This window comes from Cinclus cinclus, chromosome 15, assembly GCF_963662255.1.
Source record: "Cinclus cinclus chromosome 15, bCinCin1.1, whole genome shotgun sequence".
Lineage (NCBI taxonomy): Eukaryota > Metazoa > Chordata > Aves > Passeriformes > Cinclidae > Cinclus > Cinclus cinclus.
The window spans coordinates 488,088-505,524 of NC_085060.1; the positions used below are offsets into that span (position 1 = coordinate 488,088).

Genomic DNA, 17,437 nt, shown 5'->3' on the forward strand with positions numbered 1-17,437 from the left:
TTCTGTCCCTCTCATTTCTTCACTGAGATGTAGCCCAGAAAGGCAGGAGCTCTGCAGGTGTAATTAAATGCTGCAGATGTGTGCAATGGTGTCCCGTGGGAGTGTGGGTGTGAGTGATGCCTCCCCATGGGTGAGGCAGCTGCAGGACAGATCCAGAGTGTGCTTTTAGCTCCTGTGGTGGGACAGGAAACAGGTTTGCTCCCCAAAACCAGGCGGGTCTGGGCGATGGAGGAGATGCTGCAGAAGAGCCCCCAGGACACAAATGCAGGATGTGCTGATCCAGCAGCAGCACGTGCAGGCTGCAAACCCCACACTCAGCTTTCCCTGTTTACTTGGCATTTTCTGCTTTAGTTTTTCTCTGCTCAATTTAAATTCCCAAGGAGACACAAGCCACAGTAAGAGCTGATGCAGCCTGCCCTGGAATGCTGTGTGCAGGAGCATGGATCCCACCTGCCTGCTGCTCCCAGCCCCTGCTCAGCCCAGCACAACTGCTCCTGGGGGCTCTCCATGGTTCCTTCCTTTCTTTCACCCCATTTACAAGTTGGAGCACGGTGGATTTACCCCACTGTGAGCAGTCCAGCCCTAGGTGTTGCCAGGCTGGGATTGCTCTGTGATTTCCCTGAGGTGAAGGGGACAGGCTGGGGCCACCATGGCTGGAGCACTGTGTGCCCAGGCACGTGGGTCACTCCCAGCACAGGGCTCATGATGCCTGTGGCTGGGAGCCCTGGCTGTGACAAGACCACCCCTGTGTCACCTGCATCCCTGCTCCCCATGGGGAGCTTCCCTCCAGAGCTGCTTCCCAGCTGAGGGTGAGCACAGCAAGAGCCAGGCAGGGTTCCAGCCTGACAGATCATCAGGGATTGAAGCTGATGGATGGATTTGGAACTGCTCTTTATTGCTCACGCTGCTCAGAGGATGTGGGGCATGTCACCACACCCTCAGGTGTGTTGGTCGAGTGCATCCCCCGGTCCCCATCCCCTCCATGCCAGGGTCACTGCCAGAGCCCATTTGCCTGGTCCAGGCTCAGGCTCTTGAACCCCCCAGCCCTGTGCCATGCAGAGCTGGTTTCTAGGTCAGCTCTGCCAAGGGGCTACAGCAGCCCCGAGTTCTGGCAGAGGTCTCAGCTCTTGCTCAGTCTGTTTTGCTCCAAAGTGACTTAAAATGCATTAATGTCACACATGGCAGCTCTGTCTTGTCTGTTTGCCACTTGTCCTGTTGTCTGGGGACATTCTCTGAGCAAAGCCCAGGAGCTGACTGGCTTTGCCTATTTTTCCCCAAAGTTTTTGTTGGTTTCTTTTGTTGGGGTTTTTTTCATTTGTTTGTTTGTTTTTCTTGGTGCTGGGAATTGATTCTAAGCATAGAGTTGTGGAATTACAGAATGGTTTGGGTTAAAGGAGACCTTAAGCTCATCTTGTTCTACCGCTCTTCCTGGGCAAGGACACCTCCCACTGTCCCGGACTGCTCCCAGTCCCAATGTCCAGCCTGCCCTTGGGCACTGCCAGGGATCCAGGGGTAGCCACAGCTGCTCTGGGCACCCTGTGCCGGGGCTTGCCCACTCTGCCAGGGAAGAATTTCTTCCCGATATCTAACCTATATTTCCCCTGTTCCACTTTGAATCCCCTGGATGTGCTGCTGGCAGTGGGCTGTGCCACGTTCAGCCCTCTGTGCAGCCATGGCAGAGGGAGGCGGGAGTGGGAGCAGTGGGGCTCTGGACCTGCTGTGGTCACTGAGAGGAGCCTGATCTGCAGTGCTGTCAATGCCCTGGCAGTGCCCAAGGCCAGGTTGGACACTGGGATTGGAGCAGTCTGGGACAGTGAAAGGTGTCCCTGCCATGGCAGGGGTTGTATGGGATGAACTTTGGTCCCTTCCAAACTTCTGTGATTTCAGTTTGGCAGCACAGAGGCAGCTGCCAGTGGAGTGAGAGGATGCTGTACCAGCCCCACTGTCACTGTCCTGCTCCAAAAACCCCTCAGAGCACATGGGGCTGGAATGCCCCTGGTGGGAGCTGCCTGCAGGTCACCCTGTCCAGCTGCTGCTTCCCCAGAAAGCTGCCCCAGCATTCCGGAGACAAAGCACATCAATTCCATCACCCCCACAGTGGGTGCCTTGGGCGGGAGCTCAGTGCAGAGCAGTGTTTTACCCAGGAACAGGGACATGGTGGAGGTTCCCACGGCTCCAGTGCAATCACAGCTGCCTCGTGCTATCAACAACATTGTGGTTTTAAAAAAGGAGCAGCTCCCCCAGGAGCTCCATGGAAGACTCCTGATGCCCCGGGCCATGTCCTGGAGACATCTGTCTTCCCTGTGCTGCTCCAGAGCAAGCCAGAGGACACCCAGCAGGAATCCTGCCCCGTGCTGGGACCTGGCAGCACATCCTGAGCCCCAAGGGCTTGGCTGTGCACCCTCAGCGTGGCAGTGATCCCAGATGGCTGCTGCAGGTGCTCATCCCCTGCCCTGACCAGGTGAGCCTGGGGAATGCTGGTGGCTTCCAGGAACTGGTTCTCCTGCTGCTTTGGCATGCAGGGAGCATTTTGGAGTGGGTTTGACTTGGTGCCTGCATGCCTGCACGTGGGGCTGTGGATGCGCACATGATTTGTGTTTGTGGTGTGCAGGAGGATCAGGGCAGGGATTCTCCTCCATTATTGGAAGTGATTATAGATGAACAGGGGCAATGAGAAAAGCCCTGAGTAAATCACTGGAAGTGTCACTCTCCAGTTTTGGCTGCCTTCCCATGAAGACGAATTCAGAAACCTGTCTGGGGTAAGGCAGAGCCAAAGGACACCCTCTGTGCCATCGTGCCAGGCGGGGTCTCTGAGTCTCTCACCCCCCGCATTCCTGTCCCTGGGGCTTTCCCAGCTCCAGGGTTCTCCAGGTCTTGCCATCCCACACCCACAGGTTCATGCTGGAGGAGATCTGAGGCTTGCCCAAACCCCTGGGGACTTGCAGCCCCCAGCCTCAGGTGTGTGTGACGTAGGGAGCTGCTCTTTGGCACCTGCTTGGGGCTCAGAGCTCTGTTCCAGGTCTCAGCTGGTTAAAGCCACGAGGCTGAGAGCATCCCCCAGAGCTGCCAGAATGGTGCATGGGCTGGGACCAGCCATGGAGAGCAGCTCTAGCCAGACACAGGCAAGGCTGTGTTTGATGAAGCACAGATACCTGGAGGACACCACGTATTCATAGTTCCTGAAGCTGTCTTGAGCCTGCAACCCTGATGCCTTTTTCAGAGAAATCCGTGTTTAGTTCAACTGCTCGTTTGGTATTTGAAGGAAAAGGAAAATCAGGTTGTTGCCCATTGTGCCAGTGACTGAACAAACAAGAGCCATTGGTGCTTGCAGGTCAGTGCTGGGTGTTTGCTCTCCTCTGCCTGGGTGGGAAAGGATTTACTGGGCATCTACTCACTGGCAGGAAGGGCTGCAGGTGCTGAGCTGCTCTGTTGGAGTCGTGGGAGGGTTTGGTCCTGTGGGTCCTTGGCACAGGCTGGGAGAGGTTCAGCCCCTGTCCCAAGGGCATTTCCCTCTCTGGTCCTGCTGTCCCTGGGTGACCCAGGCCCTTCTCCCCACAGAGCACCAGTGACTCCTGCTCAAAGCCTTTTTCTCTCTTTTTCTCGCTTGAGTCCCCAGTTGTAGAGAAATCACCTATTTGTATTTCAGGACAGAAGGTGGAGGTTTGGGGAAGTGACAGGCATTTTATAAAGCAATTAAAACCCAACCCCTGTAATTGCTGTAATTTATATACACCTACAAAATAACCAGCTGGTGTGATCCAGGCTTCAAGCCTATTTTATTTGTTTCAGCACGTCAGACAGATGGAATAATTCTATCTGTGTTTTGCTGGGATGCAGGGGGGTGGGCAGCGAGGGTCTGGGGGTGCCCTGAGGGGCAGGGGAGCAGCAGAGGAGCCATGGCTGGCACCAGAACAGCACCTCTGGTTGCCTCAGCATTGCCACAGAGGGTGTGTGATGAAGGATTGGTGTTGGGGACAGGGTTTGTGTTGTGGTGGGAGGAGTGATAACCCTCCCTTTGGAGGCTTGGGGTGCTGCAGATGGGGTGTGGGCACGTGTGCTTCAAAGCTGCACCCCAGCCCCAAGCCCTGCCCTCCCTCACACCCTGGGAGATTAAAGCAGATTGGGGTGAGTTCAAAGCTGCAGCCTCACTGCAGCCACGCTGGTGACGAGGGAGGTAATTAGCAAGTGAAATGTTCGTTGCTGTAGTGAAATGATGTTTATAATATTGGGCTGTGAGGAGAGGGGGGTGGGAGCAGCTGGCTTTTCCATTATCCGTACAGCCCCACTCTGCAAACTCTTCTGGCATAGCCAAGGCTCCCTGGGTTTTATTCCATTTCTCCAGCCTGTTCCTGCCTTCTTCCTTTACTTGCCCTTGGCCAGCAATTTTCAGGGTTGCAAACGAGCTTGGAGTATTTTTAGGAGCCAGTGGTTTTTCAGGAATGAGTGCTCTGCCTGTGCCTGTGATTCAAGTTTTCCTGGCTCAGTAGCCCCCAATTACCCATCTGTGCAGAGAGGGGCTGTGTTTATGGGTCTGCTGGGGTCAGATGAAAGCCTCAGACTGCACTTCCTACCTGCAGATGAATGAACCACCTCAGGGACCCTCTTCCAGCCCTGGAGTTTAAAATATTTATAGGATATCGTTTCCTAACAAGTGCTGCAACAGGTAGGGAGTGCTTTGTTCTAAAGCATTCCTGTCAGAGCATGTGGGACTGGCAGTGCTGTGTCTCTGACATTGGTAACACCCACAAAGGGATGTGGATATCCCCTCAAATGGGGTCTTCACTGCATCCCCTCCTTCTCCCTGAGCAGTGCAGCCTGTGGGCACCAAAGCAGACCCAGGTGCTGTCCTCTGGGGCAGTGATGTGCTGGTAGGGATGTGCTGGCCATGAGCTGGTCCAGAGCAGCTGCCTGGGATCCACTGCCCGTGATCCAGAGCTCAGAATCTTCTGAGCAGCCAGACCCACTGGCTGAGATCTGCCCTGGTGAACAAAGGACACTGGCTGGGGCCTGAGAGCCAGCTCTGAGCTCTCCCTGCCTGTGCCATTGCAGCTCCAGCTGAAGTGCTTGGCAGAGGAGATATCCCTGTGCCGTGGCTCATCAGGCTCTTGTTCATCTCCTACACCCTGTGCAGAGCAAAACTGATGATGAAAATAGTCAGAGTTTGCTGTCCAAAGGAGTGGCAAAGGGCAGACCCACGCTGTCCTCTCCAGCTATGACACCCCAGGGTCACAGCAGTGCTGGGCTCAGTGTTCCCATGGCACAGCCCTGGGCTGGCATGGGCAGGAGCTGCCCCAGAGCCTTTCCCAAAGTTATTCCAGTCCCTCCCTCAGGCAGTGTGCTGAGTGGCACAGGGTCTCAGTTGCTGGCAGGGGACTGGGGACACTCCAGCTTTGCTAAATCTCTGTATTTTTCCTCTTTCTCCCGTTTCTGGACCTGCAGCAAACCCTGGAGACAAATCTCACCAACCTGGTTAAACGCAACAGCGAACTGGAAAACCAGATGGCCAAACTGATCCAGATCTGCCAGCAAGTGGAGGTGGGTGAGGAGGGGCTGGGGAGGTGCCCGGGCCAGCTCCCAGCTCAAGGGGGGCAAAGCATGGGTCACCCAGAGTCCTTTGCTGGGGGCTTTAGGGAGCAGGGATGAGTGTGGTGGGTCGTCCCAAGCAGGGGAGGACACAGAATGGTTCCCAGGTGTCTGAAGGAGTTGGCAGGGTTGGGAGGCACTGAGCGGAGCCGTGGGCTGCTGGGCTGGCTCCAGACAGGAGGAGCTGCCCCTGCTATGTGCTGGGCCAGCAGCTGCTTTTGGTGGAGGACTGAGTGAAAGGGAGCCTGGTGCAGGGCTCAGGTGACACCGAGCCTGGCTCAGAGCTCAGCTGGGTGACAACATACATGCAGCTGTGGCAGGATGCAGAAGTGCTGCAGGGGGATGCAGGGATGCTGCAGCAGGACAAGGGGTGCTCCTGTGCTGGGTGGAGACATTTGCCCACAGCAAAGCATCCATGATGCATTTGCCCAGGGAGCTGCAGCTCGTCCCTCACACCTGCATGTCAGAGCAGCTCTGGGGCTCCGGAGGTGCTTCAGGCCCTGCAGTTCCTGCAGGAATCGTCAGAGCTTTGTTCTTCACTCCCTCTGTGCTGTCCTGATGATCTGGCAAGAGGCACTGAGAGCAGAAGCCTTTTTGTGAGTGCCAGCAGCTGGCAGCCACTGCCACAGTGTGCAACTAGGAGGAGGAGGGGGCTGAGCTTCCAGCCAAAATAAGGAGCAGGAAAAAGAAAAATCCCACTTGGCTCTGCAGCACTGCTGGCCTTCTGTGTCACTGGTGTTGTCCTGCTTCTCTGTGCCTGTGCATCACTCTGCAGCAGGAATGGCTTTGCTGGAGCTGTCTCTCCTGGGCTTCCTCTTCCCCAGGGCTCTGGGCTTGGACCGAGTCTGGGAACACAGATAGCAAAAGGATGTTTGGCAGAGAGAGGAGGAGCCAGGATGCCCTTGCAGAGCTCTGGTGACAGTCACCAGCCTTTGCTGCTCTGCTGGGCCTTGCTTTGGCTCTGAGAACCCGCCAGGGATGGAGCAGGGATGTGGCTGGATGTCCTTCCAAACCTCTTCCTTTGAATCCAGCTCCAATGTCTTAATGACCTGATGCAGGATAAATTGAAAGATATTTGGTATTTCTGTCTAATCCTCAGAGTCTGAGACCTCTCAGCTGTCGTTTTGGACAGAGTTTGTGAGTTTTCAGCTTTGTCAGACACTCTGCTTAAAATAACAGTTCCAGTAACATTTCTCAGCTCTGCTGAATGCACAGTCAGGCCCTCGGAGGCACCTTCACAGAGAGCACAGTAAACTGAAGCAGAAAATATCTGTGCTCCCCATCAATCTGATTCAGGGAATTTTGCTTTTGAGCTATTTGTGGACATGGCACACAGGCAGGCACATGCAATCCCCATGTACTCTGCCCCTCAGACACATTCAGTGTCAATCTCATGGCATATGCAAAGAATTGTGCCACCAACACCTGGAAGGACAGGGGTTCACCCTGGAGAAGGGCACTACAAGTGTCCTCAAGAGTGACTCTGGTGCATGGGGGGCTGCCCTGAGAGAGGTTCAAATGGCCAAGTTCTGTGGCAGTGATGGAAATGTGGACCAAGGAGAGCAGATGAGAGCCCTGCAGAGAAGCTGAGTTTGTAAAACAGGGATGGTGCCAGCCCAGTGTCCCCACTGTGGGGAGAGCAGAAGGATGTGACCTCTGTGTCACAGCAGCCTCAGTGTGAGTTCCTGGTGTCCCCAAGGCACTGCTACACAGCCAAAATCCTGTTGAGGACTGTGGAGGTGGGAGGGGGTGCTGTGCTCCATCCCAAGCTGCTGGGGCTCGCAGGAGGAGGTTTGCCTGTGTGTGACTCAGCCTGTGGGCTGAGATGCTGTTTCTCATCCCCACGAGGTGCAGGACAGGCTTTTCCCAGAGCTGAGTTTATTCCAGGACTGTTGTCCCTAGCACATTCCCCCAAGCACTTAGGTGGGTGAAAGATTTTTTTTCTGCCTTGTGACAACTAAAACCTGCCCAGCTTTCCTGCAGCCATAGTACCTGCTGAGTCTTCAGCCCAAAACCCAGCCTTAATCTGGGAGCTGGCTTATCCCTAGAGTGGTTTGGCCAGCGTCCACATGTTCTTGAGCCAGGGATTTGCCAGTGGAGCAGTGCTGGTCTGCAGTACCCCCTCCATTCTCTGCCACAGCATCCCTGCATCACTGCATCCCTGCATCACTGCATCCCTGCATCACTGCCACAGCATCACTGCATCACTGCCACAGCAGCTTGCTGCAGGCCCCAAACCCTGGGGCTTTTCCCTGCCCCCTGCCACATGGAGCAGATTGGGAAGATTTTCTGCTGTTTTTCCTCAGTGGAGCTCTCTTTGCAGACCATCAGCTGTCTCCCACTCCAGTGTTGCATAATCTGCTGGCCAGGTTTAAAAAAAGATACTGTAGCAAAAATGTGGTTCACTCAAGGCTGCCTTGTTTCAGAGGGATTTGGAGTATAAAATGAGAAAGACTGATTTCTGTCCTGTAGTGTGCTTTAATTAAGTGCTAGGGCTCAATTCCTCTTCCATGAAGTGAATTCCCCCCTGTCCTGTCCATCTTCCCATGGATACTGGGATCCCTGGAGGCAGAGGACTGGAACCTCTGCTTGTGCCCCCCCACTGCACTCTGTGTGTGCACCTCTGTGAGCACAGCTATGAGAGTGAGCTTCTAAAACCTGTGTGTTGTGTGTCCTTCCTAAAACCTGTGTGTCGTGTGTCCCTCCCAACACCTGTACTGCTGTTCCTGGCCAGGTGAACACAGCCATGCACGAGGCCAAGCTGATGGAGGAGTGTGATGAGCTGATGGAGATCATCCGCCAGCGCAAGCAGGTCATCGCTGTCAAGATCAAGGAGACCAAGGTGAGGGGTCCCAGCTCGTGTGTCCCTGGGCACAGATGCCCTCCCGTGCCAGCCCCAGGGTTTGCTGGTGCATCCCCCTGTCCAAACTCGGGGTGTCCCCTGGTGCTGCCCTCTGTGCCACCCCAAACCCAGGTGCCTGTCACTGCTGCTGCCCCAGGGCTCCTCTGCCAAGGACAAAGCGTATGCTGGCTGGCACTGGAGGAGGAACAGTGTGTTGGTTAGCGTGACAAGTTGGTGCAGAGCTTGGATCACTCCAGACAGCTTCCTCGGGGCTCTTCACCAGTATGGTTCTAACAGAATAATGTGGAATTAATATTGAAGGGCCATAGTCCAGTGCCGCAGAGAGAGCAGAGGCTGCATGCTCTGCATTGCAGCACAGCTGGGGGGGAGCTTCTTCTCACCCTCAATCTCTGTTGGAGTGTTTGGACCTCTCCTCCAGTGCTTCCAGGTGCTTCCCAGTGGTTTTCATGTGTAGCATCTGACCCCAGAGGGGAAGGGAGCACCCAAGATTCACAGATGCTCATGGTAGAAAGGAAAGACAAACGTCAGAGGGTCAGCAAAGCTCCATCTCCAGCATCCATCACCCGTGGCACCCTCAGAGCAGGCTCAGGCTGTGCCCCAGGGCTTTCCCACTCCCAGCAACATTTAACATGGGAAGTGCTTTGCTGTGCTCCTTCCCCAGAGCCATGGGGATACTCCTGTGCCGTGTCACTGCTCCTGGCTCAGGAGGGGGTTCCCCCTGAGCCCCTCCTGAGCCTCCTGTGTCCCTCAGGTGATGAAGCTGCGCAAGCTGGCCCAGCAGGTCGCCAACTGCCGGCAGTGCCTGGAGCGCTCCACGGTGCTCATTAACCAGGCTGAGCACATCCTGAAGGAGAACGACCACGCTCGCTTCCTGCAGACTGCCAGGAACGTGGCTGAGAGGTGGGCTGGGCTGGGCTGGGACACTGCTGCCGGCCAGAGATGACCCAAGTCCCCTGCACTCACCTGCTCGGAGATCCCCAGCCATCCCTGCAGCTCCCATTGTGCTGAATCTGAGTTTATCCTCGCCCAAACCCCGGGGTCAGGTTCGCATCCCTGCAGGACAGGTGCTGCGTGGCAGGTCCTAGCAGTGGTGTGGAAGCCAGCCCCCCTTCCCTGGGGTGGGACAGTGATGGGAATGCCAATCCAACGGGAGCTCAGGGCCAGTCAAAGCTGGAAACCCTGGGGATGGAGCCCCCCACTCTCAGGGGCTGTCCCCAGGCCAGACCACTCCTGGCTGGGGGCAGTGGTCTGTGCTGCAGGCTGCTTTCCTGACAGCAGCTGAGGCACAGTGAGGCTGCCCCCATCCCTGGGCCTCCCTCGTGCACCCGGTTGTATTCTGATGGTCCCTTCTTTCCTTCCAGGGTCGCCATGGCAACTGCATCCTCTCAAGTCCTGATACCAGATATCAATTTTAATGATGCCTTTGAAAACTTTGCTTTAGATTTTTCCAGAGAGAAGAAGCTGCTGGAGGGGCTGGATTATCTAACAGGTGAGTGCTCAAGTGTGCTCCCCTCAGCCCCCTGCCCTGTGCTCCACCAAGGGCTGGTGCTTATTTTAGGACTTCACCTGTACCCAGCACCAGGTCAGCTGTGGCAGAGCAGGGCCTGTGCTGTCCCCAGGACAGTGACATGTCACCATCCTCCTGTTTTACCTTGCTGTTCCTGGAGGACCCATGGAAAAGTCCAGAAAGCTTAAAAATTCTGGTCTCCAGGACCTAGTGGGGGAGGCTGATGCCCATGAGGATGCAAGAGGGATAAGGATTATGTAAGGATCCATAAGGATTACAGAGGAGCAATGACGAATTAACCAGTTATTATACTTCTAAGGCACTCTGGACTTTAACAATTCCATTTTCCTGCCCTTTTTCTGGGTCACTTGGTCCTGAATGATGAACCCTGCTGGGCAGGACCTTAGTGGCCCCTCAGTGCTGCCCTGGTGCCCCAGCACAGGCTGATCCCTGCCCTCGGGGCTCTGGCAGCAGCAGCAGCTCCTGAGCCAGCCTGTGCTGGAGCACTGGAGGGATGAGAGCTCCAGGGAGGCGACGACATCCTCACTCACCCAAATCCGATTTTATCATCATGGAGCAGATCAGCTTCCAGTGAAAGATTAGCACAAGCATGTCCAGATCAGTTATGGGATAAAATACTTATTCCACAGCCAGTGCAGGGAAATAGGTGGATTTGGAAGTGGGTTCTCAGCCTGTTTCAGGGTGGGAGTGTCAAACCTGATGGAGCGGCAGTGAAAACCCTCTGCTCTGACCTCTGGATGCCTTGTTAAACTAAAGAGTTTAGTTCAGTGGGAAACACAATAACAGATGAAATGAGGGAGTTTTTGGTGCTGAGAGACTCTACTCCTGCCACAAGCCCATCTCAGTGCTCACATGAGCAGAAAAGCCGTGGGTTTTTGAGGAAGGGAAGCCCAGAGTGACCCAAGTGTGTGTTCTGTGCCATCCCCCAGCGCCAAACCCACCATCGGTGCGGGAGGAGCTCTGCACAGCCTCCCACGACACCATCACCGTGCACTGGATCTCCGAGGACGAGTTCAGTGTCAGCTCCTACGAGCTCCAGTACACCATCTTCACCGGCCAGGCCAACTTCATCAGTAAGTCACATCCCCCTCAGCAGGAATCCCATCTTGCCCAGACATCCTAAGGCTGTTCCATCCCTGGAAGTGCCCAAGGCAGCCTGGGACAGTGGAATGTGTCCCTGCCCATGGCTTGGAGTGGCACTGGATCAGCTTTAAGGTCCCTTCCAACCCAAACCCTTCTGGGATTCTGTAAAGGAAAGGGTCTCAGGTTCATCAGTGGGTTTAGAGGCTGGGTATTTGTGGAGTAAACAGCAGCAAAGGATCTGCCAAGGGCTAGTGGATCAGAGCAGTGGAGCCCTCCCTGTGCTGGGGACCATCCCTGACCTGCTCTGGTCCGCACTTGGTGTCACCAGCCCCGACCTGGGGAAGCATCAGGAGCTCTGGGGGCTCTTGTCCAGCTCCCATCTCCTGTACCTGGGATCACACCCAGGGCAGCACTGGCTGCTCCGTGGCTGATAACTCATGTGGTTTATAAACCCTCTAGAGCAGCTCTGAGCCACATTTCCAGGTAATTAGCCATGAAAACTGCTGCCATACCTCGTGGTTTTTGCACACCACCGCAGATTTGTCTCACAGGGATGGGATTTGATTTGAGGACTGAGGACAGAATCCCTGAATGTCTGTGGCTTGTGAGGAAGTTCTATTGCTGGTTTTCTTAGCAGTGCTGACCAGGTGCCTCAGGTGTTTGTCAGTCTGTCTCAGAGCTGTCAGTCTGTCTCAGAGCTGCCAGTCTATCATGCTGGCTGGAGGGACCTTGGCAGTGTCATGGCTTCGGAAGGCTGCTCAGTGCACCCTGAAATGTGCAGGAAGCTGCCAGAGAAAGTTCCCTGTGATTTTCCAAGCTGGGTCTCACCTCCCCAATCACAGCTCAGCCTTTGCCCTCATTGTGGAAAGTGAGATTTTGAGTTTCCTTCCCATGGAGGCTGCCAGGTGCCGGTGCTGTCGCAGCCAGACCTGCCCTGCTTGGCTTTCCTCCCCTCTCCTTCCCAGCCAGAGCATGTTGTCTCCAGCACTTTGTCCTCTGGAAACCTGCAGAGCTCATCCACCAGCTCCACGTCCCCTGCACTTCAGCTGTGGACAGAAGGGGACTTGCTGGTGTCCCCGAGTGGGGAGGGATGTCTGAAGGTCCCTGTGCCAGCTCTGTACACTTTGGGCTGACAGGCTGCTCAGAGCTTGCTCCTTGAGGAAGGACAGTCATGGGATGGAGCAGCCACCCTTCCTCACCCTCAGCTAGCAGGATTTTGCCCTTTTCCACTGAGGATTCTGTGCCCTTGCTCTGGGACGATGCCAGAGGAAGATCAGGCTCTCACCTTTTCCCACGTGCCACTCTGGAAACACGTGGCCTGGGGTCCCATACACTGAGGGACTTGGGAGTGAGTCACCTGCTACCTCTGGGGTCTGGCACAGGCATTGGGAAAGGAGGAGCTGTGGAGACCACGAGGGTGAGGAACAGTGAGGACAGTGCTGCAGGAGAGCCCAGAGGACCACATGTCAGAAGTGTCCTCCTTGGCCAGCCAGCAACCTCCAGGTTGCTCTTCATAGGAGGAATGAAGAAAACATCAGTTAAATCAGTTAAATAATTTATTGTCCCTTGGAACAGTGTTGTTTGGGTGATGAGTTGGCAGAACATGAGTTGGCAGAACTCATGTGAGGAGACACTGGAGCAGGAGCTGGGAGCCTGACCAGGAGAGGAAATACCTTTCCAAGGTGTGCAGAGTTGGCCTGTGGAACCCATCCCCTTCATGCTTCCATCAAAGCCAAGAGTTTGGCAAGAGCCAGACATTTTTATGGAGGATGAATGCTACAATAAAAGGGATTTTTTAAGCTTTGGTGAGGGTAGGAGCAAGGAGGTTGGTCTTCAAGGCCAAGCTCTTTGAGACTATTTTGCTAAAGAAACCTAGTTTCCTTCTTGTTGTCACCTCTCAGCCACCTCATTTTTCCTGATGGAGCATCCCCAGCTGGTCCTTCCTGTGGGGTGACACTGGCCAGGCTGGGCTGGGAGCTGCAGGCTCCAGCCAGAGCAGCTCTGTGTGCAGGCTGCAATCAGGATCACATCTGTTCTATTTTCTACTTCACATCACACTGCTCTGTGCCCCTCAGCCATTCCCATGTGTGTCCCAAACCAAATTCAGGATGACAGGGACTGCAACCTGCCCTTGTCCTGTGGCTGAGCCAGCACTGAAGATAAATGAACTGGAAGCTGTTGCAGAAGAGGTGTGGAACATTCCCAGTTCCTGCCTCCCAGCCCTGCACATGTTGAACCCCGTCTCCAGTCACCCCAAATTCACAATGCACTCTCATCTCTCAGCAGATCTAGGAAGCCTTCAGCTACTTCTTCCTTATGCCTTTTGGCTCAAAGCCCTGCCCTATGCTGTGATAGCTGCCCTGGTTTCCCCTGAGCCCCACAGCATCCTTGTCCCCAGTTCCAGCTGTTCAGGCAATCCTCATCCCAGTCATGCTGGCAGCAGGAACAGCCTCAGTGGCACTGTGTAAGGCTTTTCCTGTTTCCTGGGGCGCTGTGTCATCCTACCTGAGGATGACATCCTACATTTCCACACATGCCAGGCCCTGCAGCTCAGACACTGCAAGTCACTGCAGCAGCCAGCTTGGCACCTCTGTGGTCTTGGATTTGTCATTCCTTCCTATTTCCAGAGCGAGTTCAGCCTCCTGTATGATTTCCAAGCATCTGGATCCCTTCACTGGGAGCTCATTTTCTTTGCACCACTCTGCAGACCAGTCCATTCAGGGATCCAAGCATCAGCCTTCCTTAGCCATGGATTATTACTTCCCACCCTGGAGCACTGAGCACTGGGCAGGAACAAGATACAGTTGCAAGCACATCAATTTAGGTGCAAATAATCCCTTTCTGCTGCTGAAATTGAATACTGGGGCCCTGGAGCAGAAGGGAGGCTGTGACAGTGGGAGCAGAGACATGGGAGAGAGTGATGGTGGGGTGGTGGTGGGAGGATGGTGGCCATCACCCCCTCCCAGGCACCAAAAGCTTCCTCTGCCATCTGCCTGGAGTGGAAAGTGCTGCTGGCTGAATTTCCCTTTCCCTGCACCCTTTCCTCATCACTTGCAGCATCCCAAGGTGCCAGCACTGCAGCCCTGGCCCTGCCTTACCAACATTGCCTTTGTGTTATAATGGAAAAAGATTCTGTGTTGCTGGGATTTATCACCCCTGGAAGTTTCCCTGCAGACAATCTGCAGGGAGAGCAGTAAGTCCTTCCGAGGGACACGCGGTCGAGAGCTCTGCACGGGGCCTTTGTGTTCTGTCCTTCCCTGGGGATAAATCTCTGTCTCTCTCCTGCACTGCAGGTCTCTACAACTCCATGGACAGCTGGATGATCGTGCCCAACATCAAGCAGAACCACTACACGGTGCATGGGCTGCAGAGTGGCACCCGCTACATCTTCCTGGTGAAAGCCATCAACCAGGCTGGCAGCCGCAACAGCGAGCCTGCCCGCCTCAAGACCAACAGTAGGTGCCCAGGCACTCCACTGGCCATGGCAGGGCTGGGGGGAGAGTTTCCTGGGCACTTGGGTGCCCGGGGTATGGCTGAGTGCTAGCAGGGAGATGGAAACACCGTGTGGTGAAATCCTCGGAGTGCCCATTTCCCTTGGTGCCTCCAGGGATGGGCTCCTGACAGCCCTAGTGGTGCCAGGGGCTCCCAGCTGGAGCTCTTTGCTCCTGTCAGCACCCGTCCCTGGGGTTTTAGGTCATAACAGTCCATTCTTCTGTGGCTTTGCATCCCTGGGCTTTTTGGGGCTGATGCAAGGGGGCACAGGGCAGCTGTATTCATGCGTGTGGCTTAGCTTGCAGAGGTTCGGGACTTGGAGAGCCAGGAGGTTCAGAAGTGTCTCCATGGTGGTGGATGGGGCTTTGCAGCTACACACAGAGCAGAAGTTCTTCTTTCCAGTGCCCTGGGGATGCCAAGGAAGGCTTAATGTGTTTAGGGGAAGCTGAGCTCTGAGGGCAGTGGAGCTGCCCTGGCACAGACAGAGCTCTGGGTTTGTGGTGGAAAATCTTTTTCCATTGAAAGACAGCAAAGACAGCAGAAGCAGTGGCAGCCATGGCCTGCAGGGTGTCACAGGAGGGACAGTGTGAGATGTAGGAATGGGGGAGGAATAAACTGGCTCTCCAGGTTCCTGGAGAGCCTTCCCAGTGCTTGCATGTCTCTCAATGCGCTGTTCTCTGGAATACCCTCCCAGACCATTGCACACATTGCCTGTGGATGCAGCTCAAACTCTTGCTCCAGAACATGCCAGCACAAACAAGAGACAAGAGCTGGGCTCCTGTTCTTCACACTGACCTTAGCAAGGGGTTGCCTTCAGAAACAGCTGTGAGTGTCTCTCTCCTGATGGAGCCAAGTGTTTTCATACCTCACTTCCTCAGAGCTTGTCTCTTTGCATTACTGCCAGGAAAAGATACAGCAGAAAGATCAGAGCAGCCAGAAGAAGGAGGGGGCAGGTCACTCCCAATTTGCAGCTTTACTTTCAGGCTTCTCAACTCAATTATTCAGCAAATTTGGCTCAGAGGAAAACCAGCACCAGCTACCATCAGGTAACAGAGGACACATGAGCTCTGCTCTGCAGCTGCAATTCTCACTGATGTTGTAGCTCTTTGCAGAAGTTCCCAGCTGTTCTGGGGTTCTCCTTGTGTGTCTGTGTGCAGGGTTTCCTGACTCTTCTGCGGGTTCCCAGCCCAGGCTCAGGACTCCACTGATGTGGTGGTGTCAGTGTTTCTCCTTGCTGGGACTCTGCATCTGTAGCCAAAATGGGAATGTGCAGGAGGACACAGCCCTGAGCTGGGTACCAAAAAGTGAGGGTGAAGGTGCTGGCAGGACCTGGGGAGTTCTCTGCAGCTGTTGTTTGCTTTGTCCTGAAGCAGGTGAATCCCTATGGAAATGCTCTCCAGTGCCTGTGTGCACTTTACTGCATCTCACGTGAAAACACAGCAGCAAAACCCACCTGAACTCAATTTGCTCCTTGTAGCATCTTGGGGCTTTGTTTGCAAATCCAGGGATAGTCTGAGGACTTCCAGAGGGAAATCACTGACAAACAAGGAGAGATTGGTTGAAGCTCTGGGACATCACCCAGATCTGGTCTGGTTTTGGGGAAAAGACCTAAGCAAAGCACCATTAAACTGCAAAGCTGAGAACACGGGATGTGGAGAAGCCCCTTTCCTGCACCATGATGCTAAAAACCCAAATCTTAATCCGTGTGTCTCCTTCCTACAGGCCAGCCGTTCAAGCTGGACCCCAAGATGGCCCACAAGAAGCTGAAGATCTCCAATGATGGGCTGCAGATGGAGAAGGACGAGAGCTCCTTGAAGAAGAGCCACACTCCGGAGCGGTTCAGCGGCACCGGCTGCTACGGCGCGGCCGGCAACGTCTTCATCGACAGCGGCTGCCACTACTGGGAGGTGGTGGTGGGATCCTCCACCTGGTGAGGCACCACTGTGTCAGGGGGGATGCCCACCCTGTGCCCTTGGACACAGGGGGGCTCTGAGAGCACGAGGTGCCCCAGCCACCGGGGCTGGGCTCGGTGCTGAGTGCGGCTTCTCCTCTGCTGCAGGTACGCCATCGGCGTGGCCTACAAGTCAGCCCCCAAGAACGAATGGATTGGGAAAAACTCCTCCTCTTGGGTCTTCTCCCGCTGCAACAACAACTTTGTGGTGCGGCACAACAACAAGGAGATGCTGGTGGAGGTGCACCCGCAGATGAAGCGCCTCGGTGTCCTCCTGGACTACGACAACAACGCGCTCTCCTTCTACGACCCGGCCAACTCCCTCCACTTGCACACCTTCGAGGTCTCCTTCATCCTGCCGGTGTGTCCCACCTTCACCATCTGGAACAAATCCCTGATGATCCTCTCAGGGCTGCCCGCCCCGGATTTCATCGATTACCCTGAGCAGCAGGAGTGTAACTGCCGGCCCCAGGAGTCCCCGTACGTGTCAGGGATGAAAGCTTGTCACTAGTGTCACCAGGCTGCCCAGCCTGCCTGTGCCCGTGGGTGCAGGTGGCCAGAGCTGCCTGCTGGTAGCCACGCCAAGGAGCCACCATGGCACCCGAGCAATGGAGCACTGCCCACACCCAGCTCCATCTCCTTCTAGTGGGGAAGTGCAGGAACCTCGCCCCACGGCTGGAAGTGAACTGCTGCTGGTGAGCTCCAGAGTGTGCAGGAGTGCCGGGAGCAGCTCTTTGGCAGTGGCTCCATCTCTCCCCAAGAGGATTGTCACCTGGATGGTTCTGCTTTCCCTTGGGGGCTGGAAGGGCCAGGGCGGGGTTCAGGGTGGCCTGAGGTGTTGTGGTCAGGGAAGGGCTCGTGAGTGCCATGAGGCGCAGGTTGGGCAGAGGGGATGAGCTCTGGAGCCCACTGGGGACCCAGGGCACTGAGCAGCACT

At 55.3% G+C, this 17,437-nt stretch overlaps 1 protein-coding gene across 2 annotated transcripts in view; it reads left to right on the forward strand.

Moving 5' to 3' along the window:
- Nucleotides 1-17,011, forward strand: part of MID2 (midline 2) — a 36,660-nt gene extending 19,649 nt beyond the window's left edge. For both annotated transcript variants that reach the window (XM_062503053.1, XM_062503054.1), the window contains exons 2-9: nucleotides 5,440-5,535; nucleotides 8,318-8,425; nucleotides 9,198-9,346; nucleotides 9,808-9,935; nucleotides 10,904-11,047; nucleotides 14,351-14,512; nucleotides 16,272-16,479; nucleotides 16,609-17,011. In XM_062503053.1, the coding sequence (XP_062359037.1) occupies nucleotides 5,440-5,535; nucleotides 8,318-8,425; nucleotides 9,198-9,346; nucleotides 9,808-9,935; nucleotides 10,904-11,047; nucleotides 14,351-14,512; nucleotides 16,272-16,479; nucleotides 16,609-17,011 (1,398 nt within the window). The remainder of the gene's footprint in view (nucleotides 1-5,439; nucleotides 5,536-8,317; nucleotides 8,426-9,197; nucleotides 9,347-9,807; nucleotides 9,936-10,903; nucleotides 11,048-14,350; nucleotides 14,513-16,271; nucleotides 16,480-16,608) is intronic.
- The last annotated feature ends 426 nt before the right edge of the window (nucleotides 17,012-17,437 follow it).